General features: G+C 61.1%; 2 protein-coding genes across 2 annotated transcripts; one reads left to right on the forward strand and one right to left on the reverse strand.

Annotated features, from left to right (window-relative positions):
* Positions 1-647: 647 nt before the first annotated feature.
* On the forward strand, positions 648-18,060 carry HSPA12B (heat shock protein family A (Hsp70) member 12B). The gene is made up of 13 exons (XM_059845548.1): positions 648-894; positions 3,025-3,082; positions 5,206-5,306; positions 7,994-8,118; positions 8,799-8,985; positions 9,276-9,380; positions 9,671-9,787; positions 11,198-11,369; positions 12,930-13,016; positions 13,365-13,469; positions 14,303-14,561; positions 14,737-14,840; positions 15,672-18,060. Exons 2-13 carry the CDS (start codon positions 3,040-3,042, stop codon positions 16,310-16,312), a joined length of 2,046 nt encoding a protein of 681 aa, XP_059701531.1. The 5' UTR covers positions 648-894; positions 3,025-3,039; the 3' UTR covers positions 16,313-18,060.
* On the reverse strand, positions 18,020-26,984 carry ADISSP (adipose secreted signaling protein). Its single transcript, XM_059845549.1, has 6 exons — positions 26,830-26,984; positions 25,746-25,834; positions 23,304-23,458; positions 21,800-21,938; positions 19,126-19,242; positions 18,020-18,549 (listed from the first exon to the last, which is right to left on the reverse strand). Exons 1-6 carry the CDS (start codon positions 26,913-26,915, stop codon positions 18,449-18,451), a joined length of 687 nt encoding a protein of 228 aa, XP_059701532.1. The 5' UTR covers positions 26,916-26,984; the 3' UTR covers positions 18,020-18,448.
* Positions 26,985-27,401: the final 417 nt, after the last annotated feature.

The raw sequence follows: 27,401 nt of genomic DNA on the forward strand, positions 1-27,401 counted from the left end.
AATGATCCCAATTATCTCAACCATCCCAATTATCTCAGCGCTCCCAACGACCTCAGCTCTGTGATCCCAAATATCTCAGTTATGGGAACAATCCCAGTGTTCTGCCCGTGCCTTTGAGGCTCCCACGGGTGGATTCTTCCCACTGTGGAGATTTTTGGGAATGACAGGACAGACCCTTTGTGTCCCTCCTTCCCTTGGGGTCTCACAGATCTTATCCCAAATCTGGGATCCCCCGGCTCTGCTCCCACCCTCGGCATCTCCCAGCTCTGATCCCAAATCTGGGATCCCCGGATCAGATCCCCCTCCCGGGACCCCCCGGATCCAGGATCCCCCTTTGGGTACGGGAACGACCGCGGGGAGGAGAATCCCGGGATAACCCCGAGCTCTGGAGCCGGGATGGGGCTGGATGTGGGGACAGAGCCGATGTCACCCGGGACACGCGCAGTGACAAACCCGGCAGAGCGATTTACACAAATTCAGGGGGACACCGGGGGAGGAGTGTGGGGGTGGCGTGTCCCCCATCCAGGCCGGTTTGGGACCCTCGTCCCCCCTCGGTGGTCGTGGCCGGGCGGGGAGCGGAGGTTCCGCTGCCGGCGGGACTGGAGCTGGCCCTGCCTCCTCCTCCTCCTCCTCCTCCTCCCGCCGCTCCCGCTCCCACATCTGCAGCTGGAATTGCAATTTGAGGCGCTGCCTGGGCCGGGACAGGGAGTGGGAGGAAGCCGGAGCGCGGGGGGCTGCGCGGGGCCCCGACGGGGACAGAGCCGCGGGGACACAGCCGCGGGCAGGACGGGGACAGAGCCGCGGGCACCGCGGGGGCGGCCGGAGCCACCAGCCCGGGGGACACGGCCCGGGTGACAAAGCGAGGGGTCCCCAACCTGTGTCCCCCCCACAGCGGTGAGTGGCCGGCGGGGGCGGCGGGAGCCGGGCGACAGCAGGGCGTGGGGACGTGGGGGACAGCCCTGTCCCCTGGCCGAGGTGAGGGTGGCACCACCCCTGGGGTCTCTGCCCGGTTTGGGGACACTGGGGGGTGCCAGGACTCCGCGGCCTCTTCCCAGTGGGAATAGGGGGGGTGTGGGCACGGGGGGGTGGGGGGATGGACGCCCGGACACTGTCCCCGTGTGCCCTGTCCTGGGGGACACCGCTGTGACCATTGGGGACACCGCTGGGACCATCGGGGACACCGCAGGGACAGCGCCACAAAGTGCCAGCACCGTGCAGGGGACACCCCTGGGTGACTCCTGTGTCCCAGCCGTGGCCGAGGTGACAGGGAATGGCTCCAGGGAACCCCAACAGCTCCTCGGGAGGATTTGGGGTGTCCCCAACCCCACAGCCCTGGCACAGGGGGGATGTGGGGACAAACAACTCCTGTCCCAGCACATCTGGATCGGAGTCCCACAGCTGCCCTGAGCCTCCCAGGTGTCCCGCGGGGTCACTCCGAGTTGTGGGGACACCCCAAGTTTGTGGGGACACCCCGAGTTTGTGGGGACACCCCGAGTTTTGGGGACACCATGCCCTGCCAAGCCGGTGTCCCCGCGCCGCTCTTGGCCGTGCCACAGCCCCGGTGTCGCTCCTGGCTGCTCCACCCTGATCCCGTCCCAAACTTTGTTTCCTTTCCCCGTTTCCGTGAGCCCCCGCAGAGACGGAAATGGTGGAAAATCCTCAAAAAAGCTGCTCCGGCCGGAGAGAGCCCGGGAGCAACCGGGATCTGCCCCGGGAGGGACCCCCAGAGTCGGGGGCTTCGTCCCGAGTCCCCTGGGTGACAACAGCGTGGTCACTGGGGGACACTTGGGGGCTTGAGGCCACCCACCCTCCTCGCCTGGGAGGGGAATGGCACCTTGGGGACAGAGGTGGCTGTCGGCCACCCCCTGCCACCCAGAGAAGGAGGATTTTGGCCACCTGTAGCCTGAGGGTCAGCACAGACCCCGCAGTGACCCCCTGGACCCCCCATGGCCATGGAGGGACAGGGAACGAAGCCACAGAGCTACCAAGGTCTGGCGTGTCCCTCTGGCTCCCGTGGGATGCTCAGACCGTGGGGTTTGGGACATTGGGGACATCTCTGCACTTCCAAACCCACAACCTGAGCCCCGGGCAGCTGGAAAAGGACACAAATCCCAGAGCTGGGGGCTGATTTCCTGCAGGAAAACCTCCTGGAAAGGCCCCATTTTGGTGGAAAAGCCCCATTTTGGTGGAAGACCCCCTGGACCACCCCCAGGACCCCCCGTGTGCCACCCCAGGGCCACCAGCATGGCCTTCCCTGCCCACAGCTCCGGGGTGGCCAGAGCTGGGAAAGCCCCCCATTCCAGGGAAAGCCCCCCCACCTGCCGTGGGTATCCCGAGGGGATTTTTTGGGAAGAGGGGAGGCCGTGGGGCCGGCAGCTCGTGGGTGGGTTTGGCTGGTGGGGAGGCCTCTCCCGATGAGCTCAGCCCTATCCCGAAGCTCTGGATTTGTGGGATGAGAGCGGCCGGAGTGGGCTGGGGGGGCTCGGGGGTGGTGGGAGGCTGTGGCCTCGGGAAGGGAGCCAGGAGCTGGGGTGTTATCCCTGGAAGAAGATTTGGAGCTGGTCCAGGCCGGGTTAGAATCCCCGGGAAGAGCCAGCATCCCTTTCGGCCACCGCGCTTCCATCAGAAAATAAATTGGGATTTTTCCTAAATGAGCCCTCCCGAAAAAGGGCTTTGGTTGAGGGTAAAAATGTGCAGGAGCAGCGATTTCCACCCTGCACATCTGTATCCTGAACATCTGTCTGACCTGCTCAGTGACAGGAACTCAGGTCCCTGTCCCCACAGTGGCTGTGACAGCCGGGGACACCCTGGATGGTGACAATTGTGTGTGCCCCAAATTGGGACAGCCACACCCCCTCGTGAGCTGGGATTTGGGGTCCCCTCCTGCCAACCCTACAAATCCCAGCCTCATCCCTGGTGTGGTTTTTGGGGGATAGTGACACCAAGGGGACCCTGAGGGGACACTGTGGCCACCCCACGCCACCAAGGGGACACAGGGATGGATTTTGTCCCTTCCTTTTCCAGGTGGGCAGCAAGGCCATGGCGATGCTCCTGGAGCCCGGGATGCAGAGCCTGCGGATGGGTAAGGATGTCCCCAGGGGGTGGCACAGGCTGAGATGTCCCCTGACCCCCCAGACGATCACTCCGTGTCCGGGTCCCTTGCTGTCCCTGCTCCTGTGCCGGGGAACCAGAACCAGCTGTGGGAGGAAACCTGATCCCAACATCCCAAACCCGATCCCAACATCCCAAACCCGATCCCACCATTCCAAACCTGATCCCACCATTCCAAACCTGGTTCTGCCATCCCAAATCTTGTCCCTCCATCCAAAACCTGATCCCGCCATCCCAAACTTGAGCCTTCCACCCCAAACTTTATGCTGCCATTCCACACCTCATCCCGCCATCCCAAACCTGATCCCGCCATCCCACACCTGCTCCTTCAATCCCACACCTCATCCCACCATCTCAAACCTGATCCCTCCATCCCAAATCCAGGAATGCGGAGGCCGTGGCAGGATTTCCCCCCCCAGCCCCGATCCATCTCCTCAGGAATGAGGTTTCATGTCCAAGGCTCTCCGGAGCCCCCGGGGTGTCACCGTCCCCCCCGGCTCTGTCACGCGCGGAGGCGGCGCAGGGACCGTTCCCATTTGTCTGGGATCAAATATTTATGGGACAGACACGGATACAGGGAAAGGCACTTAGGGAGCGGGTGTAGGGGGCAGCAGACGTGTCACCAGCACAGCTCTGGCGTGGGGGGACACGGTGATCACTGTCCCCAACTCTGTGATGGGGCTCTTCCCCAGACACGGAAAGTCTGACTGGATCAGACCAATCCCAATCCCAATCCCAATCCCAATCCCAATCCCAATCCCAATCCCAATCCCAATCCCAATCCCGCGGCTGCTGCTGTTGGGGGATCCCAGGGCATTCCTTGGGGCTCCTGAGCTTCCCGAGGGTGTCCCAGTGGCTGTCCCAGGGCAAACTGGTGGCACTGGGAGCTGGGGTGGGTTTGTCCGGACACCGGTGAAGGTGAGAAGGAGTTTTGTTCTTCCCGGAGGATCCTCTGCCCTTCCCAAATCTCTCCAACCACGGAGCCTCCTCTGCTCCCAAATCTTTCCAGAGCCCGGCTGGGAGTGGGCGCTGCTCATCCCCGCTCCCACGGCCCTGATCCCGACGGGATCCCGGCAGGATCGGCAATCCCACAGCGCAGGTTTTAGGGCCGACAGTCCCTTCACCTCGCCGGTGTCACCGCCCGGACCCCACACCCCGTTCCCAACACTTTATCCCATCCCAATCCCTTGGGAAAGCCGCTCCGTCAGCCCCCCCTGCTCCTTCCAGCTGGGGCCGCTCCAGCGGCTCTTTCGTGGGCGGTGATTAATTAATGCCGGCTGCTAATTGGAGCCAGGTGCCCGGGGCAGCGCGGACGGGACAGCCCCGTGTCCCCGGTGTGGGGCGGGGACTCTGGGGCTCACCCCATCCCCATTCTGGGATCATCGGGGGTCCCCGCCGCTGGAATTCTGCTGCTGAGAGGGGACAGGGATGGGTGGTGGCTTCAGGAGGAGGAAGAGGAGGAGGGAAAATCTGCTATGCCCGTGATCCCCACCCCCAGATTCTGGGATTACCCCCGGCTCATGCAGGAGCTTCCAGGGTCTCCAGGAAACCGGGATGTTCTGGAGCGTGGCCGAGGGTCTGAGCTGGACCCACCCTCTCTCGCTGGTTCTCCATGGATTTGAAACACAGACATTCCTTCCTTTCTTTCCAAGTTTTTCCCCATTCCTACTGAATCCAAATCTTCCAGCTGCTGCCCCAGAGCAGCTTCCCCTGGAAGTGGCCTCTTGATCACATCCCTGGAAGTGTCCGAGGCTGTGTTGGATCCACCAGGAATAATGGAAGGTGTCCCTGCCCATGGATGGGGTGGCACTGTATGGGAATTAGGGACCTTCCCAACTCCAACCATCCCACAATTCCATGATTTTATGAACTCCACATCTGGAGACCCCACAGTGACTCTGTCCCCTCCACCACCACATCCACCCCGGATCCGTCTCCATCGGGATGTCTCGGGTGGTCTCTCCTTGAAGGAAGGATTTGGGAAGAGCTGGGATCCCTTCCCACCCGGATCCGTATCCATCGGGATATCCTGGGTGGTCTCTCCTTGGGGAAGGGTCTTTGGGGTCCCCCAGACTCTCCCGTCCGTGTCCCCAGGTGCCAACGGTGAGCGGTGCCCGACGCCGTCCCCGCCCGGCTCCCCGGGGACACCCCATGACAGCTGCAGCATCGCCCCGCTGACGCCGTCCCAGTCGCCGGTGAGTGCGGGACCAGTGGGACCAGTAAGGCCATTGTGGGGTTCCCAGTAAGGCAATTATGGGGTTCCCAGTAAGGCCATTGTGGGCTCCCAGTAAGGCCAGTTTGTGGTCCCAGTAAAGACATTATGGGGTTCCCAGTAAGGCAATTATGGGGTTCCCAGTAAGGCAATTATGGGGTTCCCAGTAAGGCAGATTTGGGGTTCCCAGTGAGGCAGTTTTGGGGTCCCGGTAAGGCCAGTGTGGGGTCCCGGTAAGGCCAGTGTGTGGTCCCAGTAAGGCCATTACGGGGTCCCCAGTAAGGTCAATATGAAGTCACTGTATGACCATTGTGGGGTCCCCAGTAAAACCATTATAGTGTTCCCAAGTAAGGCAGTTTTGGGGTCCCCAGTAAAACCATTATAGTGTTCCCAAGTAAGGCAGTTTTGGGGTTCCCAGTAAGGCCATTATGGGGTTCCCAGTAAGGCAGTTTTGGGGTTCCTGATAAGGCTATTATGGGGTTCCCAGTAAGGCAGATTTGGGGTCCCAGTATGGCCATTAGGGGTCTCCAATAAGACCATTATGGAGTTCCCAGTTGGGCAGTTTTATGGTACCAGTAAGGCCATTATGGGGTTCCCATTTTGGCCAGTGTGTGGTCCCAGTAAAGCCATTATGGGGTTCCCAGTAAGACAGTTTTGGGGTCCCAGTAAGGTCATTGTGGGGTTTCCAGTAAGGCCATTATAGGCTTACCAGTTAGGTTGTTATGGGGTTCCCAGTAAGGCCATTATGGGGTTCCCAGTAAGGCCATTACGGGGTTCCCAGTAAGGTTGTTATGAAGTTGCTGTATGGCCATTGTGGGGTCCCCAGTAAGGTCATTGTGGGGTCCCAGTTAGGCCAGTGTGGGGTCCCCAGTAAGACTATTATGTGGTTCCCAGTAAGGCAGTTTTGGGGTCCCAGTATGGCCATTGTGGAGTTCCCAGTGAGGTCATTGCAGGGTCCCAGTAAGGTCACAGTGGGATCCCCAGTAAAACCATTATGGTGTTCCCAGTAAGGCGGTTTTGGGGTCCCAGTAAGGCAGTTGTGGGGTCCCAGTAAGGCAGTATTGGGGTCCCAGTAAGACCATTATAGGGTTCCCAGCAAGGCAGTTGTGGGGTCCCAGTAAGACCATTGGGGTCTGTCCCCCTGTCCTTTCCCCCTCTGGTCCTTCCCCAGCTCCTGCTCCCCCTCCCCTCCCAGTCCAGCCTCCATCCCCCCCCAGTCCCACAGGATGGGTCAGTCTCTCCCCAGGACCTCTATCCCTGGGATTTTCGGGATGGAGGGGTTTTCCAGCTCTGGAATGACCCACCAGGAAAAGTTTAACCCACAAAACTCCTGCGCTCCTCCGGGGCTGCTGGGTGTGGGAGGCCGCGTTCCAGAGCCGGATCCTCCCTGGAGTTCCTTGTCCCTGCACATTCCTGCACTGGCAGCCTCTTCTCTGCTGATCCCGGCATTTTTCCTGGCCAGCTCGTGTCCTCACTTATCAAATCTGGGGACATTACAAGTTAACGAGGCTTTCAGCTTCCCGTGGTGACATGGGGACAGGGCCGTGTCACATCCTTACGGCTTCTTCAGCACAGGGACAGCCCCAGAGGGAAGGGACACAGAGCGGGGATGGGAAAAGGGTGGGAGCGGCAGTGGGAACATCCCAAAACACCTGGGCCAGGGGGATTTTCATCTATGTGACACTTGGGGACACCTGGGACAAGGTGAGATTGAACACGGGGAAGGATTTTGGCTGGGTGACCCTGGGGACACCTGGGATGATGTCACCCAGTCCAAGATGGGAAGCAGGGAACGATTTGGGTTCAGTGACACTTGGGGACACCTGGGACAATGTTCCTTGGACTGAGACTGGACACAGGAAAGGATTTTGGCTGGGTGACACATGGGGACACCTGGGATGATGTCCCTTGGAATGAGACCGGACACAGGAAAGGGTTTTGGCTGAATGATCCTTGGGGACACCTGGGATGATGTCACCTCATCCAAGATGGGAAGCAGGGAACAATTTGGGATCAGTGACCCTTGAGGACACCTAGGACAATGTCCCTTGGACTGAGACCAGACCACAGGGAAGTTTTTGGGAATCTTGGCTCCAATTTCAGGGTCCAAGTGAGGGGGGGCTCAGCACAGGAGCCCCCAACCACCCTGGCTGCTCCCATGGGCATCCATCCCTCTCCAGGGCTGCCCAAATCCCTGTGTCCCACGGGAACTGCCTTTGGGAACGACCACAGCCACCCCATGCAATATGGGAGACGCTTTCCCCAATACAGTTGAAGATGCGAAAGAAGAATCACCCATCAGGAAATCACCAATCTGGGTGAAAATCCAGGAAAAATCCTGAAAATCCAGGAAAAATCCCAAAAATCCCGGGAAAATGAACCTGTTCCTGGTGTTTTTATGGCTTTTCTGGAATCTCCCCAGTCCCAACTGAGTGCTTGATCCCATTCCTTACCTTCCTTGCCTCCCGTGGAATATGGGAGATGCTTTTCCCAATGAGTGAAGATGTATAAGAAGCAGAATCACCCACCAGGAAATCACCAACCTGGGTGAAAATCCTGGAAAAATCCTGAAAATCCTGGGAAAATGAAGCTGTTCCTGGTGTTTTTATGGCTTTTCTGGAATTCCCCCCAGTCCCAGCTGAGTGCTAGATCCCATTCCTTGCCTTCCAGCGGAGCGAGGCGCGTTCCCAGCAGGCCCCGTCCTTCTCCGTGGTGGTGGCCATCGACTTCGGCACCACGTCCAGCGGTTACGCCTTCAGCTTCACCAGCGACCCCGAGGCCATCCACATGATGAGGTGAGGACCTGCCAGGGGCCCCGGAGCTGGGAAAGGGCATTGATGGCCCCAGAATGGTCAGAGGTTGGGCTGGTGGGAGATGATTCCTGGCAGCAGTGGGTGGAAGGTGTGGGGTGAGGATATTCCAAGGGATGGAGCCCCTCTGCTCTGGAGCCAGGCTGGGAGAGCTGGGAATGTTCCCCTGGAGAAGGGAAAAATCCAGGGAAACCTCAGAGTCCCTAAAGGGGCTCCAGGAGAGCTGGAGAGGGACTGGGGACAAGTGACAGAGGGACAGGAGCCAGGGAATGGCTGCCACTGGGAAAGGGGAGATTGGGCTGGGATCTTGGCAAGGAATTGCTGTCTGGGAGGGTGGGCAGGGGCTGGGCTGGAATTCCCAGATTTGCTGTGGCTGCCCCTGGATCCCTGGCAGTGCCCAAGGCCAGGTTGGACCCTGGGGCTTGGATCCACCTGGGACAGCGGGAGGTGTCCCGGCCATGGAAGTAGGTGGCATTCAGTGGTCTTCAAGGACCCTCCCAACCCAAACCAGTCTGGAATTCCATTAAATTCCTGGGACGATGGAATGGGACCACCCCTCCTCCTTTGTCCCCCTTTAAGGTCCTTCAGACCATGCCCCCAGAAACAAATTAAACCTGGCAGGAGCCATTCCTTGGAAGTTCACCTGCTCCGGCTCCTCTTTGCAGGAAATGGGAGGGGGGCGACCCGGGCGTGGCCAACCAGAAGACCCCCACCAGCCTCCTGCTGACCCCGGAGGGGACATTCCACAGCTTCGGCTACACCGCCCGCGATTACTACCACGACCTGGACCCCGAGGAGGCCCGCGAGTGGTTCTACTTCGAGAAGTTTAAGATGAAGATCCACAGCACCAGCGTGAGTCCCCGCTCTCATCCTGACATTCCTGGTGTTCCCAGGGGGATCCTGGCCAGGCTGGGAATTGAAATGTTGGGATAAATCCCCCATTTAGATCATTTTAGGGGGTGAATTTGAGGTTCTCCCATCCGAGCTGCTCCAGGGTGGGTGGATGTGGCTGCACAAAGCTTCAGGTGCCTGAGCTCCAGCTGGGGCGCAGAAGGATCAGCAAATTCCCAAGGTTTGGGAATGGATGGATGGATCTGTCCAGCTCCCAGCCCCTGGTGTGATCCATTTGCTGTTCCTGGCAGGATCTGACCATGAAAACCGAGCTGGAAGCTGTCAACGGGAAGAAGATGCTGGCGCTGGAGGTGTTTGCCCACGCTCTGCGCTTCTTCAAGCAGCATGCGGTGCAGGTGGGGCCACCTCCATCCCTCCTCCTCCTCCTTCCCAAATGGAATCCTCTGTGTCCTCTCCGTGCATTCCATGGGAGGGTGGGGAGGCCCTGGAATGGAATTCCCAGAGGAGCTGTGGTTGCCCCATCCCTGGAAGTGTCCAAGGTTGGACACTGGGGCTTGGAGTGACCTGGGACAGCGGGACGTGTCCCTGGGTGGGGCTGGGTGGGATTTAAGGTCCCTCCTGACCCAAACCATTCCGTGAATCACCGGGAGCCCCCAGGTGTCACCTCCTGCTTGTCCCCTGGCAGGAGCTGAAGGACCAGTGCCCGTCCCTGCCCGAGAGCGACGCCATCCGCTGGGTCCTCACCGTGCCGGCCATCTGGAAGCAGCCGGCCAAGCAGTTCATGCGGGAAGCGGCCTACAAGGTGGGGGGACTCCGGAGGGTGACCACGTGGGGGTGACCCTCACAGGGGCTGTGGTCTCCGGAGTATCCCCTTCTTCCCTCAAACTGAATTCCCACTGCCAGAGGGTAGCGTTAGGTGGGATATTTGGAGGGAATTCCTGGCTGGGAGGGTGGGGAGGGGCTGGGCTGGAATTCCCAGATTTGCTGTGGCTGCCCCTGGATCCCTGGAAGCATCCAAGGCCAGGCTGGATGGATTTGGATCCACCCGGGATAGTGGGAGGTGCCCTGCCCATGGATGGGGTGGGAGTGGGGTGGGATGTAAGGTCCTTCCAACCAAAACCAAACCAAAAGCAGTTGGGTGAGTGGTGGATAATTTGCCAGGGAGGTGGTTAAGTGGATGGCTGGGTGGTTGGCTGAATTGTTCAGTGGTGGGGTGGTTGGTTTGGTGCTCAGGTCATTGGTTGAGCAGTTGTCTGGTTGAGTGTTTGGGTGGTTGGTTGGTCGGTTGGTTGGTTGCTTGGTTGGTTGAATGGGTGGGTCATTGGTTGGGCGGCTGCTTGAGCAGTTTGGCCATTGGCTGGGTGATTGGTTCGGTGGTTGCGTCATTGGTTGAGCTGTTGGTTGGTTGGTTGGTGAGTGCTTGGTTTGGTGTTCAGGATGTTGGTTGGTTCATTGGTTGACTGGGTCATTGGTGGAGCAGTTGGATGATTGAGCAGGTGGTTGGTTGGGTGGTTCTGTGATTGGTTGTGTGGTTGTGTGGTTGGTTTGGTGGTCAGATCTTTGGTTGGGTGGTTGGTTGGATGGTTGGTTGGGTGGTGAGGTCATCAGTTGGTTTGGTGATTGATTGGATGGTTGGTTTGGTGGTCAAGTCATTGGTTGGGTGGTTGGTTGGGTGGTTGGTTGGATGGTTAGTTGGGTGGTGAGGTTGTTGGTTAGGTGGTTGGTTGCATGGTTGGTTTGGCGGTCAGGTCACTGGTTGGGTGGTTGGTTGGTTGGTTTGGTGGTCAGGTCACTGGTTGGGTGGTTGGTTGTGTGGTTGGTTGAGTGGTTGGATGGTTGGTTTGGTGGTCAGGTCACTGGTTGTGTGGTTGGTTGAGTGGTTGGTTGGTTGGTTTGGTGGTCAGGTCACTGGTTGGTTGGATGGTTGGTTGGTTTGGTGGTCAGGTCACTGGTTGTCTGGTTGGTTGAGCGGTTGGTTGGATTTATGGCAGGTTGCGTGGTCAGGTGATCAGCTGCATGCTTGGGCTGTTGGCTGAGCTGTTGCGTCGTGGGTTGGGTGTTGATTGGTCGGTTGAATTTTTGGGTGGACATTGGCGAGTATTGGGTCCTCCCGCATTCCACAATTCCAGATCTGTGTGAGCACCAACGGGGTGGGGACACACCCGGGAACCCGCAGTCCCTGTCCCCTCTGTGTCACCGCGTGTCCCCGCAGGCCGGGCTGGTGTCCCCGGAGACGCCGGAGCAGCTGCTGATCGCGCTGGAGCCCGAGGCCGCCTCCATTTACTGCCGGAAGCTGCGGCTGCACCAACTGATCGAGCTGAGCTGCCGCCCCCCGGCCAACGGGGCCGAGACCCCCCACCCCATCGACTCCAGCTTCCGACAGGGTGAGGGGCGCAGGGAATGGGCTCGGGATAGGGCTGGGGGCTGGAGGAGCAGGGAATGGGGTTGGGATAGGGCTGGGGGCTGGAGGAGCAGGGAATGGGGTTGGGATAGCGCTGGGGGCTGGAGGAGCAGGGAATGGGGTTGGGATAGGGCTGGGGGCTGGAGGAGCAGGGAATGGGGTCGGGTTAGGGTGGGGACTGGAGGAGAAGGGAATGGGCTCAGGATAGGGTGGGGGCCGGAGGAGCAGGGAATGGGGTCGGGATAGGGCTAGGGGCTGGAGGAGCAGGGAATGGGGTCGGGATAGGGTGGGGGCTGGAGGAGCAGGGAATAGGCTTGGGATAGGGCTGGAGGAGCAGGGAATGGGGTCGGGATAGGGTGGGGGCTGGAGGAGCAGGGAATGGGGTCGGGATAGGGCTGGGGGTTGGAGGAGCAGGGAATGGGGTCGGCCTCGGGTGGGGGCTGGAGGAGCAGGGAATGGGGTCGGGATAGGGTGGGGGCTGGAGGAGCAGGGAATGGGATCCTGCCCTGCATGCCAGGTCTGGAGGGTCCATCAGCTGCCATGGCTGGGGAAGTCCCTGGAGACCCCATTCCCAAAGAGCCCCCATCCCTAGAGACCGCCCCCCCCAATTGCCAGAGACCCCCTGTCCCCTGAGATCCCCCCCACTGCCAGAAACCCCATTCCCAGAGACCCTCCCATTCCCAGAGATTTCCCATCCTCACACCCTCATTCTCAGAGATTCCCATCCCCAGAGACCCCTCATTCCCAGACCCCCTCATTCCCAGAAACCCCATTCCCAGAGACCCCCAGTCCCCAGAGACCCCACCCCCAGACACATCCCCCCCCCCCCCCCTCCCATTCCCAGAGATCCCCATTCCCCCCTCCCCAAATCCAGGACATTTTTTCCTGCTTTCCCACAAGCCTCCAAGCCGTGTCCCCCTCCTGCCATCTCAGCCACCACCCTGTGTCCCTGGGCCACCTCCAGGGACTGTCCCCCCGTGGATGGGATCCTGGCTTTACTGGGACAGCCCCAGTTTGCCCAGCTGGGACCAAGCCCCAGAACTGGGATGCGCTGGTGGCTGTCCCAGATGGAGATTTGGGGTCCATGGGGGATTGATGGGGTTTCTCGAGCTGATCCCAAGCATGAGGAATTATCCACGAGCCAAAAATATCCCAGGACAACCCCACCTTTCCCAGCTCATCCCGGCCCTTCCGGGTGGCTTTGATGTCCCTGGGACGGGGGGAGCAGAGGAAACCCCACCCGGGCTGTGGGGTCTGGGCCGGAGGTGGCATCGCCCAGGGTGGGCACGGGGTGATGCCCTGGGATCCTCTGGGATCCTTTGGGATGGCAGCAGGGAAAGCTGGATCAGCCCATCCATGGTGGAGTTGGGTCATATTGGGGTCCTGGCTGGAAGGGAACGGTCACCAGTGCTCCCAGTACAGACCCCACAGAGGGAATGGGGTGGATCCCATGGAAATGGGGTGGATCCTGGGTAATGGGGTGGATCCCATAGAAATGGGGGGGATCCTGACCCTGCTGCCGACCCCCGGCTCTGTCCCCCAGCCCGGGAGCAGCTCCGGCGATCCCGGCACAGCCGCACCTTCCTGGTGGAGTCGGGAGTGGGCGAGCTCTGGTCGGAGATGCAGGCAGGTACGAGGGGGGACACGGGGGGGGTCCCCACTGGAGATTCCCAGATCCCTGGGTCCCCCCTGGATGTCCCCTTTGTGACAGAGCCACCCTCAAGCACCCAAAGGCGCTCCTGCCATGGGGGTGACACGGTTGGGGTCTGTCCCTTGACCGCACAAAAGGGGCGGGGTCTCCCTGCCACCATCCCATCCCTTCGTCTCCCCGCCCGCCCCAGTTCCCAATATTTTGGTTAAAGTTTCCTTTTCTCCGGGAAAACGCAGCCCTGTGTCCCCGCGGCTGCTGCCACCCCGCGGGTGGGTGTCGCGGGGGGTCACTCAGGACCGCCAGTGTGTCGCTGTCCCCCCCACGCAGGTGACAGGTACATCGTGGCCGATTGTGGCGGGGGGACGGTGGATTTGACCGTGCACCAGATCGAGAAGCCGCAGGGGACGCTGAAAGAGCTCTACAAAGCCTCGGGTGGGATGAGGATCCTTATTCATCCTTTTTTCCCCCGCTCCGGGATCCTCTCGGGACCCCAAACCCCGGGCTGGGACCCCAAACCCTGGCTGGGACCCCAAATCTGGGCTGGGACCCCAAATCCGGGGCTGGGACCCCAAATCCGGGCTGGGACCCCCCGCCCCACGAAAGGGTCGTGGGTGTGGCTGTGGCGCCACCTGGTGGCGGCGGTGGGGAAGTGCAGGGAGACCAGGGGGACAGAGGGGACAGAGGGAAGGGGACATGGACTGGGGGACAAGGAGGGACAGGGGTGGGTTAGGGGGACAAGGTGGGGCGAGGAGGATGAGGAGGGTGGGTGAGGGGGGACAGAGGGACAAGGGGCTGGGGTCGAGGGGACAGGGGTGTGGGGGAGACCTGGGGACATGGGGATGGGGCACGTGGGGACACAGTGGTAGGGGTGCCACAGGGATGTGTGGGGACCTCAGGATGAGGGAAGTGGGACATGGAGATGTGGGAGACACAGGGACGTGGGGGACATGGAGGACATGGGGGAGAGAAGGATGTGGGGATGAAGGACACGGGGACATGGGAATGTAGGGGATGTGGGGATATGGTTTTGGGGGGACATGGTGACATGGGGGATATGGAGGACATGGGGACGTGGAGGATATGGGGGACACGGTGATGGGGGACATGAGGACATCAGGATGACACAGGGACATGGGGATGGGGACATGGGAATGTAGGGGACATAGGGACATAGAGATGTGGGAGAACATGGAGATGGGGGACATGGCTGCCATGGGGACACGGCAACCACGGGGCCGCCTCCTGACCCCACCCTTGTCCCTCAGGAGGTCCCTACGGGGCCGTGGGCGTGGACCTGGCCTTCGAGAAGCTTCTGTGCCACATCTTTGGGGACGATTTCATTGCCACCTTCAAGGCCAAGCGTCCGGCGGCCTGGGTGGACCTGACCATCGCCTTCGAGGCGCGGAAGCGCGCGGCCGCCCCGAGCCGCTCCAGCCCCCTCAACATCTCCCTGCCCTTCTCCTTCATCGACTTCTACCGCAAACACCGCGGCCACAACGTGGAGACCGCGCTCCGCAAGAGCAAGTGAGGGGTGACACGGGTTGGGGACATCTCGGGAGGACGGGGACACGGTGGGAGTGACGTCGGGGTGGGAGAGGGCAAGAGAGGGGGGAAAGGTGGGATGGGGTGGGAGTGGAGAGGACAGGGAAGGACCGAGCAGGAGTTCCTGGTCACTCCCGTGTCCCCTGTCTGTCCCCAGTGTCAACCTGGTGAAGTGGTCGTCCCAAGGGATGCTGCGGATGTCCCCCGAGGCCATGAACGAGCTGTTCCAGCCAACCATCACCCACATCATCCAGCACATCGGTGGGGCCTGGGGACACGCCCATCCCTGGGGAACCCCTGTCCCTGTCCCACTCCCATTCCTGGCATCATTCCAATCCCTGGGGGATGCCCCCCATTCCTGGGAGCCCCTTCATCCCTGGAATCATTCCTGTCCCTGGGACCATCCCTGGCCCTATCAGTCCCCATCCTTGGGACCCTCCCATGCCTGAAAGATCCCCCCATCCCTGGGACAATCCCTCACCCTGGGATCCCCTTTGTCCCTAGGATCCCAACCCTGTCCTTGGGACCCCCCCTCCATCCCTGGGACCTTCCCTGTCCCTGGAACCCCTTTAGTCACTGGGACCACCCCCATCTCGGGAATCCATTCCACCCCTGGAATCCACCTCATCCCTGGGATTCCCCCACTCCTGCATCCCCCATTCCTTGTCCCTGGAACCCCCATTGTCTCTGGAAACCTTTTATCCCTGGAATCCCCATTGTCCCTGGAATCCCCATTGTCCCTGGAAACCTTTTATTCCTAAAACCCTTCCTGTCCCTGGAACTCCCCTTGTCCCTGGAACCCCCATTGTCTCTGGAAACCTTTTATCCCTGGAACCCCCCTTGTCCCTGGAACCCCCACTGTCTCTGGAAACCTTTTATCCCTGGAATCCCCATTGTACCTGGAATCCCCATTGTCCCTGGAAACCTCTCCCTGTCCCTGGAACCCTCCCTGTCCCTCGGCCCCATTCCATCCCTGGAACTTCCCCCATTCCTGGACTCCCCTCATCCTTGGCCCCCCACCACCCCCACCCCTTCCCCACACCCCTTCTCCCCCATCCCAACCCCCAACCTCCCCTTTTATCCCCTCTCCAGACGCCCTCCTGAAGAAACCCGAGGTCCACGGAATCAAATTCCTGTTCCTGGTGGGCGGCTTCGCCGAGTCGGCCATGCTGCAGCGGGCGGTGCAGGCCGCCTTCGGCCGCTGCTGCCGGGTCATCGTCCCGCAGGACGTGGGGCTGACCATCCTCAAGGGGGCCGTGCTCTTCGGCCTGGACCCCGGCGTGGTGCGGGTGCGCCGCTCCCCGCTCACCTACGGCGTGGGCGTCCTCAACAAGTTTGTGGAGGGCAAGCACCCGCGGGAGAAGCTGCTGGTCAAGGAGGGCAAGAACTGGTGCACCGACATCTTTGAGAAGTTCGTCGCTGTGGACCAGTCGGTGGCGTTGGGGGAGGTGGTCCAACGGAGCTACTGCCCGGCCCGGCCCGGCCAGCGCCGGACCATCATCAACATCTACTGCTGTGACACCGATGACGTGGTGTACATCACCGATCCTGGCGTCAGGAAGTGTGGCACCATCAGCCTGGAGTTGGGGGATGCGGGGGATGCGGGCCCGGCGCGGGGCCGGCGCGAGATCCGCACCAGCATGCAGTTCGGGGACACCGAGATCAAGGTGACGGCGCTGGACACGCGCACGGCGCGCAGCGTGAGGGCCACCATCGACTTCCTGTCCAACTGAGGGGACCCTGGGACGTGCCACCATTGACTTCCTGTCCAACTGAGGGGACCCTGGGACGTGCCACCATCGACTTCCTGTCCAATTGAGGGGCCCCTGGGACATGCCACCATCAGCTTCCTGTCCAACTAGGACTACCCAGGATGTGCCACCATCGACTTCCTGTCCAACTGGGACTACCCAGGATGTGCCACCATCAGCTTCCTGTTCAATTGAGGGGCCCCTGTGACGTGCCACCATCGACTTCCTGTCCAACTGAAAGGACCCTCGGCCATGCCACCATGGTCTTCCTGTGAGACTGAGACTACCCAAGATGTGCTACCATCAACTTCCTGTCAAACTGAAACCTTCCTGGAGACTCCACCATTGAATTAATCTCCAGCTGAGACCACCTGCCATCATGGGGACACCCCCAGGACCTGCCATCATGGACATCCTGTCCAGCTGAGGGGCCCTGGGAGATGCCACCATCAACTTCCTGTTCGGCTGAGGGGCCCTGGCATTGTGGGGACATCCCTGGAATCTGCCACCGTTGACTTCCCGTCCATCTGAGACCCTCCTGGAGATGCCACCATGGATTTCATCTCCACCTGAGGAACCCTGTGATGGTGGAGACATCCCTGGGAGATGCCACCATCGACTTCCTGTCCATCTGAGACCTTCCTGGAGATGCCACCATAGACTTCCTGTCCAACTGACATTGGGACCACCATTGTGGGGACCACTGGGAGTTGCCACCACTGACTTCATCTTCAACTGAGGCCATCCTGGGATCTGCCACCACTGAATCCTGTCCAACTGAGAGTCCCTGTCATTGTGGAGACACCCCCAGGAGCTGCCACCATGGACTTCCTGTCCAACTGAGGGGCCTTGGGAGATGCTGCCATCAACTTCATCTCCAGCTGAGACCCCGCCAACATCATGGGGACCTCTGGGACCTGCCACCATGGACTTCCTGTCCAACTGAGACGTCCCTGGAGATGCCACCATGGACTTCCTGTCCAACTGAGATGTCCCTGAAGATGTCACCATGGACTTCCTGTCCAACTGAGACCCTTCTGGAGATGTCACCATGGACTTCCTGTCCAACTGAGATCTGCCTGGAGATGTCACCATGGACTTCCTGTCCATCTGAGACCTCCCTGAAGATGCCACCATGGACTTCCTGTCCAACTGAGAACCTTCTGGAGATGTCACCATGGACTTCCTGTCCAACTGACACCTCCTGAAGATGCCACCATGGACTTCCTGTCCAACTGAGACCCTTCTGGAGATGCCACCATGGACTTCCTATCCAACTGAGACCTCCCTGGAGATGCCACCATGGACTTCCTGTCCAACTGAGACCTCCCTGGAGATGCCACCAGCGATTTCCACCCCAGCTGAGACCTCCTGTCACTGTGGGGACCATGCCAGGACCTGGCACCATCGATTCCCTCCCAGACTGAGACCCCCCCCCTTATCCTGGGGACCCCAGTCCCTGCCCCCCACCCTCTCCCAGCCCCCCTTTAACTGGAATTGGCCTCGTGACCCCTCCCCATCCCCCATCCAGGACTATTTGGGATTCTCCACCTGGGGATGTCCCCTGTCCCTCTGGGCAGGTTCATGGAGGGGATCTGGGCTCCCAGCCCATTCCCAGTGGGATTTTCCTCCTTCCCAAGGTGGGATTTTGTACTTTAACCCCCCCCAGGCATGTAAGATATCTTGATATTTATATATATATATATATATATATTTGTAGGCACATAAAACCTCCTGAAACTGCTCCCGGTCCTTGTACCATGAGGAAAAAAAATGGGAAAAGAGTGAAAAAATACAGGAAAAAAAATTGAGAAAAACAACCCCAAAAAAGAGGCGCTGGCAGCAACAGAAGGACACGGCGGGGGGACATGGCCCCAACCCCGAAGCCACGGGGGACCCCCCGCTCCCGCCCCACATTCCACAGGCAAAATTCCTCCCCCACCCCAGGAAAGAGGAAAAATTCCCACCCCAAGAGGCACAATTCCCCCAAACCCCCCCGGGGCTGCGGGGTGAGGGCGAAGCAGCGGCAGCAGCGACAAGCGGGGTCCCCCCCTGCCCGCTTTGGGGACCGTGCTGTGCTTTGGGGACTTTGGGGTCCCCCCGGGGTGGGCTTTGGGGTCAGTCGAAGCCGTGCCACTCGCTCTGCTCCGAGTCGTACTCCAGCTCGGCTCCCATGCAGCGCACCCCGTCCAGCAGCATCGGCGTCCCGTGGTGACGGTCTGGGGACATCAGGGGACACGGCTCGGGGACAGCTCGCTGTCCCTTTTGAGGGGGAGGGGGTGGGAACGCCCCTTTTTAAGGGGTTTTGGGGGGGTTTAGGCTCCCAATGCTGGGCCGGGTGGGTGGGGGATGTGTTGTCCCTTGTGTCACCGCTGTGGTCACTGCCCAGGGGTGGTGACAACCACAGGGGGCTGGGGGTGGCTGGGATATGGGGTGGGGGACACGGGGAGAGAGGGGGTGTTGGGGTTTATGGGGAGGGTACCAGGGATGGGGGGGTCCCAATGACAAAGGGGTCCCAGGGACAAGGTGGGTGGGTCCCAGGGATAAAGGGGGGACCTAGCCAGGCACAGGAGCCCTGGGGACATTGGGGTCACCCCCCACCCCCTCCCTTCACCCCTTCCCAGGGCTCTCCTCAACCCCTGGGCTGGGGAGTTTTTGGGATGAAATAACCCGTTTTGGGCAATTCCTCAGCAGCACCACGCCTGAACTGGGACAACTGGGAAGAGAGGCTGGGCCTGGGGGGGTGGGGAAGGGGACAGGGAGGGACCCCAGAGCCCCCCCCCAGAGCCCCTTACCCATGACCCGGGCCTGGACGGTGACCTTGACGTGGCCGGGGCTGTGTCCGGCCAGGAGCAGCTCCTCCTTCAGCACGCCCTCCTTGTGCGCCATGTACTCGCAGCGCACGCTGTGCCCTGCCGGCGGGGACATGGAGGGGCTGCTGGAGCTCTGCCCGTGGCCTCCTCGCCCTGCCTGTGCCAGCCTGAGCCCTCCTCAGCCTGCCTGTGCCAGCCTGTGCCCTCCTTGCCCTGCCTGTGCCAGCCTGAGCCCTCCTCGCCCTGCCTGAGCCCTCCTCACCCTGCCTGTGCCAGCCTGAGCCCTCCTCGCCCTGCCTGTGACAGCCTGAGCCCTCCTCACCCTGCCTGTGCCAGCCTGTGCCCTCCTCGCCCTGCCTGTGCCCTCCTCACGCTGCCTGTGCCAGCCTGAGCCCTCCTCGCCCTGCCTGTGCCAGCCTGAGCCCTCCTTACCCTGCCTGTGCCCTTCTCACCCTGCCTGTGCCAGCCTGAGCCCTCCTCACCCTGCCTGTGCCCTCCTCGCCCTGTCTGTGCCAGCCTGAGCCCTCCTCGCCCTGCCTGTGCCAGCCTGAGCCCTCCTCACCCTGCCTGTGCCCTCCTCGCCCTGTCTGTGCCAGCCTGAGCCCTCCTCAACCTGCCTGTGCCCTCCTCACCCTGCCTGTGCCCTCCTCGACCTGCCTGTGCCAGCCTGAGCCCTCCTTACCCTGTCTGTGCCCTCCTCACCCTACCTGTGCCAGCCTGAGCCCTCCTCGCCCTGCCTGTGCCAGCCTGAGCCCTCCTTACCCTGCCTGTGCCCTCCTCACCCTTCCTGCACCTTCCTGAACTTTCCCTGCCCTGCCTGCACCTTGCCTGCCCAGCCTGTGCCCTCCTCACCCTGCCTGAGCCCCCCTCACCCAGCCTGAGCCCTCCTTACCCTGCCTGCACCCCTGAAGCTTCCCTGACCCCTTCCTGTCCTGCCTGCACCTTCCTCACCCTGCCTGTGCCCTCCTCAGCCTCCCTGCACCTTCCTGAACTTTCCCCGCTCTCCCTGAACCCTCCCTGCCCTGCCTGTGCCTGCCTGGACCTTCTCTGCCCTCCTCGACCCTGCCCTGCCCTGCCCTCAGTGCCCGAGTCCTGCCTGTGCCCTCCTTACCCTGCCTGCTCTTCCCTGAACCTTTCCTGCCCTCCCTGAACCTTCCCAGTCCTGCCTGAACCCTTCCTGTCCTTCCCTGCCCTTCCTGCACCTTCCTGAACCCTCCCTGTCCCCCCTGCAACTCATGGGCTTCCCCAGGGCTCCTTTCCCCTGCTCCAGAGAGGTCCTGGCCCTGATCCCAGCTCCAATCCAATCCTGGCTCCAATCCCAATCCTGGCCCCAATCCCAATCCCGGCTCCAATCCAATCCCAGCTCCAATCCCAATCCTGGCTCCAATCCCAGTCCCAGTCTTGGCCTCAATCCTGGTCCCGTTCCCGATGCCGGTCCTGGTCCCACTCCTGATTCCTACCTCAATCCTGGTCTCGATCCTGGCTCCTGCCTCCAATCCCAGTGCTGATTCCAGCCTTGATCCCAGCCCCAATCCCGGCTCTGATCCCAATCCTGATCCCAGTCCCAATCTGAGCCCTGATCTTGGTTTCTGTCTCCAATCTCGGCTCCAATCCCAGTCCTGATTCCAGCCTTGATCCCAGCCCCAATCCCAGCTCTGATCCCAGTCCCAGTCCCGGTCCTGATCCTGGCTCCAATCTTGGCTCCAATCCCAGTCCTGACTCTGGCCTTGATTCCAACTCCAATCCCAGCTCTGATCCCAGTCCTGATCCCGGTCCCAACCCCAGTCCTGATCCTGGCTTCAGGCTCCAATCCCAGTCCTGACTCCAGCCTTGATCCCAGTCCCAATCCCAGCCCTGATCCCAGCCCTGATCCTGGCTTCTGGCTCCAGTTCCGGTCCTGATTCTGGCCTTGATCCCAGTCCCAATCCCGGCTCTGATCCCAGCCCCAGTCCCAGCTCTGATCCCAGTCCTGATCCCGATCCCAATCCCAACCCCGATCCCGGATCCCCATCCCGGTCTGGCCCCTGCCCCTGATCCCAATCCCAATCCCAATCCCAATCCCAATCCCAATCCCAATCCCAATCCCAATCCCAACCCCTGCTGGGAATCTCCAAACCAACCCTACAGCGCTTTTTTGGGGTGGAGCCAGCGGTGGGCGGGAAAAGCCCCGTCCCCGCCCTGTCCCCGCTGCCGGGAGGTGACACCGGCGGCCCCGAGGGGACAGGGATGTGGGACACAGCATCCACTGGCTGTGGGACATCTGGGATGGGACCGAGGTGGCCTCGGGGACCGGCGGGGTCCTCGGAGCAGAGCCCGTGTCCCCAGGGAACTGCCACCCAGCCCAGGGTGACGCTCGGCTGTCCCCAGGCTCCGGGATCCCATGGATGTGGTAGCACCCGATTGTCCCCAAAGTGGAGGGTGGCACCTCTTGGAGCAATCCTTGTCCCTGTCCCCTGTCAGGGTCTGGAGCCCCCGGGAAAGGAAAATCCCAACAACAACAAAAGAACGGAATTTGGGGACATCGGGGATGTGCCTGAGGACAAGGAATTGTCACCTCCCCCAGCCACTGAGGGGACACCTGGGTGTGGCCTCGCTCCCTTTGGGAAAGGGCCGGGTACAGGATGGGGACGCTGGGGACAAGGAGGGGACACAGTACCTTCCGGCAGGGAGGTGACACTGATGATGCGCAGGTTGGGGTTGGGGACAGGGAGGGGACAAATGTCCTTCCCCAGGCTCGGCACGGGGGGCAGCACGAAGGTGATCTCGTACTTGTGCAGGATCTTCAGGAATCCCACCTGGAAAAGCGGGATGCAGGGTGACACCACAGCTGGGGTGCCATTGTCACCCCCCCTTGGGGACAAGGGACACTGGAGAGTCCCCAGGAAGGTGAGGGCGGCATCTGGAGAGGGGGAATTGCATCCTAAATATTCCCACTGCTAAATCCCTTTGGGGGGGAAGGGATTTGTGCCCTAAAAAAATTCAGGGAATATTAAAGAGGAGATAATTTAGGAAATAATTGGAATAATTTCAGAAATAAATCAGGAAAAGGGAGCAAACAGGATGATTTTGCTCCAAAAAATAGCAGGAAAAATAGGGAATTTTGGGAGGAAATTTTGGGATTTAAGACCCGTGGATGTCACAGGAGCAGGGAGAGGTTTTCCAGCTGTCCCTGGAAAAGGCAGGAGCGCCTCTTCCCATGGAATTTTCCCGCAGTCATGACAAAAAGCAGAGCCCTGCAGAGCCTTGGAAAAATCCATTTTGGGAAGGGAACGATCCCTGAGGGAAAAAACATCCGGGGCCAGGATCCGGAGGGTGGAATTCCCAAAATCCCCCAGGGGCTGGGATCATCCCAAAGAGCCGGAAAAGGATCCGGGGAGAACCTTCCAGAGCCTAAAGGGGCTCCAGGAGAGCTGGAGAGGGACTGGGGGGACAAGGACTCAGGGAATGGGGACATTTGGGGTGGGATTTTGGGAGGGAATTCCCGGCTGGGCTGAAATTCCCCATTTTTCTGTGGATTCCTGGGAGTGTCCAAGGAATCAGGACGAGCCCCAAGCTCTTTTCTCCACCCCCACCCCAAAACCGTTTTGGGATTGATCCCTTTAAAACCCCAGAAAAAACCCCAGGATCTTTTCCCAGGCACATCCCAAGCCCAGCGGGGACCCCTCCCCATGTCCCCGTGTCCCCGTGGGTGGCACTGCCACCCCCTCATCATGCGGTGGGAAAACAACGAGGGCCGCCCCCGGAGGCAGCGCCGGATTTGGGATGGAATTCCGGCCACGAGGCTCTGACTCAGCGCTGGTGGCAGCTGCAGGTGCCACACGTTGGTGGCACCGCGGGTGGCTCCCTGTCCCCTCCGCTGGCACCGCCCCCGGAGCCGTGCCACCCACGGGAATGGGGCTGGGAAAAGCTGGGAATGGCCCTGGAGGGATCCAGACCAGCCCCAGCGTCCCCAAAACGGGGCAGAGGGGACAGTGCCACGTGTCCCCCGTGTCCCCAAAGCCACCCAAATGTGGCGCTGGGTTTGGGGGACAATTTGGTGCCCTTGGGAATGACACGGAATTCTGGGGTGGCAGCGCCTCAAAATCCGGGAATTTTCAAAAGTTGGGAGCCCCCAAGTCCCCAGGGGACGGTGACATTCCCTGCTGTCCCCCTGTCCCCACCTTGACCAGGAAGTGGCCGTCCTTGTCCTGGGTCACCATCACGGCCGAGTCGTGCAGCTGCTCCTGGAAGTGGACGTGGCCCTGTGTCCCCTCCTGGTGGTGGCCCTGGGTCCCCTCGGGGGTGAAGCGCACTGCTGTCCCCTTCCCCTTGCTGCCTGCAGGTGACAAAGGCACCGGTCACAGCCGTGTCCCCAAGGGAGGTGACCTCGAGTTGGGGACGCGGAGCGGAGCGCGGTGGCACCTGGAGAGGCTTCCCTGTCATCCTGTCCCTGTGTCACCTGGGACACAGGGCACCTGTGGGGACAGCCAGCTCCTCTCCGAGCAGGGACCTGCCACCAGGCCATGGCCAGAAAGTCCCCAAGTGTCCCCAAATGTCCCCAAGCATCCCTACGCTTGGCAGACTCCGCTCCCTCCTGTGATGTCCTTGGGACAAGTGACACAGGCTGGGGACACGGGGACACAGGTGACGGGTGGCAGGGGACAGGTGAGAAGTGGAGAGAGCATAGAAGTGCCACCAGGCCATGCCCAGAGGGTCCCTAAGTGTCCCCAAATGCCCCCAAGTGTCCCCAGGCTCAGCACTCTCTGCTCCCTCCTGTGATGTCCTTAGGACAAGTGACACCGGCTGGGGACATGGGGACATGGGGCAGGGGACAGGTGAGAAGGGGGGAGGGTGTGGAAGTGCCACCAGCTGATGTCCAGAGGGTCCCCAAGTGTGCCAAAGTGTCCCCAAGTGTCCCCAAGCATCCCCAGGCTCGGCCAACTCTGCTCCCTCCTGTGATGTCCTTAGGACAAGTGACACAGGGACAGAGGGACACAGGTGACAAGTGACCACAGCCAGCTCCCCTCTGAGAAGGGAGGTGCCACCAGCTGATGTCCAGAGGGTCCCCAAGTGTCCCCAAGCGTCCCCAAGTGTCCCCAGGCTCGGCCGACTCTGCTCCCTCCTCGGGCTGCGCGGTGCCACCGGGAAGGTGACACAGAGGAGGTGACACAGCTGTGACAAGGCCAGCAGGACAGGCCACACGGCAGCGCCGGGGCCCTGCCACCAGCTTGGGGACAGCGCTGTCCCCACGGAGGCCCAAATCCCGTGGGATTTTCCACGTGCGCCGCTTCCATGGAAAATCCGCCCCTTCCTCCTCCTCCTCCTCCTCCTCCCGCCGAGCCCCGCTCCCAGCTGGCAGCAGATTGTCACCGCCGCCAGCAGCAGATTGTCGCCTCCCTTGTCGCCTGAAGAAAAGGCTCTTTGTGCTGGCAGCGCCGGGAATCCCGGGATTTAATGAGCCGGGTTTTAATGAGCCAGGTTTAAGGCCCCGCCATTGTTCGGCCCCAAAGTCCCTCCCGCACTCCCGGGGGGACAGCGAGGGACACGGTGACAGCGTGGGGACACACGTGGGGACGCGCGGGGGACCCTCCTGGGTGGCGCCGCGGCGATCCCGAAGGATCCGCGCGGATCCCAAATCCCGAATCCCGATCCCAGCCCGGGGATCCCGATGCCAACCCTCGATAATCCCAAATCCCTTCGTCGCCCTGGTGGCACTTGGGGACATCTGGCCGCCCCCTCCCGCCACGGGGACTCTGGGGAGAGCGGGATTGGAGCGGGAGGAAGGCGGGAATTGGGGTGTCCCGGGATTTGGGGTGTCCCAGCTCGGTGACTTGGGGTGGCCTCGGGAGGGGACAGCAGGGACCGGCAGGGGTGGCAGCCTGGGATTTGTGGGATCTGGGATTCCCTTGGATCTGGGTTTATGGGATCTGGGATTTAGGGGATTAGGGAATCTGCTGGATTGGGGATTTACGGGAACTGGGATTAGTGGGATCACAGAATCCCTTGGATCTGGGATTTATGGGATCTGGGATTCCCTTGGATTTGGTATTTATGGGATTAGGTAACCTCCTGGATCTGGGATTTGTGGGATCAGGGAATCCCTTGGATCTGGGATTTATGGGAGCAGCAAATCCCCTTGATTTGGGATTTGTGGGATCTAGGAATCCCTTGGATCTGGGATTTACGGGATCTGGGATTTGTGGGATCTAGGAATCCCTTGGATCTGGGAATCTGCTGGATTGGAGATTTATGGAATCTGGGATTTCTGGGATCTGGGATTTATGGGATCTGGGATTTCTGGGAGCAGAGAATCCCCTGGATCTGGGATTTCTGGGATCAGAACCTGCTGGACCCTCGGGGTCACCGCGTCCCCCCAGGGGTCTCAGGGTCCCCTCCAGGATGTCCCCAACCCTTTTTTTCCTGGGAATCTCCTGAGGCTCTCCCGGCCTCACCCCAGGGAAATTCCCGGAGCGGAATCCCACAGAGATCCCTCGGGATTTGTCTCACCCCACAGCGACTTTGGGGTCCTTCAAATCCCTGGAGAGGGATAGAGAGACCCCAAAAGCTCCGGGAAAACCCCAAATCCCGGGATTCGGGGGCAGGGAGGGGATATGCGGACTCACCCTTGCCGGCTGTCGCCATCTGTCCCCTGCGCCGTCCGGCGATGTCGCTGTCCCCAATTTCAGCGGCCGGGGGGCATCGTCCGGGAATTCTGCGGGAATGGGGTGGGAATGGGAAGGCGCCAATGCCGTCCCATATTCCCATCCCATTTCGGGGACAGTTGTGGCCCCGTGGTGGCCCCGTGGTGGCCCCGTGGTGGCCCCAAGTGGCCCCGAGGTGGCCGCGGTGCTGGCGGGGAGGAGCCAGCGGCCGCCCCAGGGCCTGGAATGGGCATTCCCTCATCCCAAATCTCCTGGAAAAGCGGGAATTAGGGAACTCGCTCCCCCGCGAGTGCCTCAGTTTCCCTCTTTCCTCCCCCTCCAAAAACACCTCCGAGGTTTGGGATTTTTTTCCGGGTTCCCGGCGCAGATCCCAAACTTGGAGCTCTTTCCCAAATGGTTTTTCCCAGGATAAACGGGAGATCGGATCCCAAACTTGGAGCCCTTTCCCGAATGGTTTTTCCCGGGATAAACGCGCGGAGACGCCACCGCCAGCCGGGAATTCGGGATGTGACATCCCAAAAAAAAACCCCGAAAAAACCAAACCAAACCCCGGGATGGAACTGGAGGGTCAAACCTCCTCCTCCTTCTCGGGATCGCCCCATGGGACCGGGAATGTCGGCAGGGATTGGGAAGTGGAAACCCCAAAACGCCGGGAAATCCGGGGGGGGGGTAAAAAACCCCCAAAATTTCGGGATAAAAACGGGATAAAAGAAAACCGAGCTGGAATGGAAGGGGGGAGCCTCTCCCGGGGTGTGGGGGGGGAATCCAGGGATTTGGGGGCGTCCAAAGCCATGGGCGGGGTGGGAAGGAGAGGTGTCGCCAAGCTCAGGACGGGGGTGACAGGACCCCAGGAGGGGACACCGCGAGGGGACAGCGCGGCCGCGATTGTCCCCACCCCCTTTCCCAGCGCGGTTTCACCTCCGCCATCCCCCGCGGCCCGCCGGCCCCTCCGCGGGGCTGCCCCGGTGTCTCTGCCACCCCCCGGTGTCCCCGGTGCCCCGCGGTGTCCCCCAGTGTCCCCCCGGTGTCGCCGTGCCCCGCTCACCCCGCCGCTCCCGCTGCCCGCTTCCCGCTGCGGGGACACGCCCCCTCGCTCCTATTGGCTGCCGCGCCCCCACCTCGCTCTCCCATTGGTGGGCGCGCACGCCGGTCACGCCTCCAGGCCGCGCCCCAGGCGGTGCTTAACCGGCGTTGCTAAGGGGCGGGATTGTTGCTAGGGGGCGGAGATAGGGGCGGGGCAGCCAATGAGGAAGGGCGCGCGCGCCGCGGGGCGCCCCCTTGTGGGCGGTGGGGAGGAGCGGGGGCGTTGCCATGGGAACGGGGAGGGATGGGGGAGGGGCCTTCCCTTCCTTTCCCTTCCCTTCCCTTCCCTTCCCTTCCCTTCCCTTCCCTTCCCTTCCCTTCCCTTCCCTTCCCTTCCCTTCCCTTCCCTTCCCTTCCCTTCCCTTCCCTTCCCTTCCCTTCCCTTCCCTTCCCTTCCCTTCCCTTCCCTTCCCTTCCCTTCCCTTCCCTTCCCTTCCCTTCCCTTCCCTTCCCTTCCCTTCCCTTCCCTTCCCTTCCCTTCCCTTCCCTTCCCTTCCCTTCCCTTCCCTTCCCCTCAGCTCCATCCCATCCATC

This window comes from Haemorhous mexicanus, chromosome 4 (assembly GCF_027477595.1).
Source record: "Haemorhous mexicanus isolate bHaeMex1 chromosome 4, bHaeMex1.pri, whole genome shotgun sequence".
Classification (NCBI taxonomy): Eukaryota; Metazoa; Chordata; class Aves; order Passeriformes; family Fringillidae; genus Haemorhous; species Haemorhous mexicanus.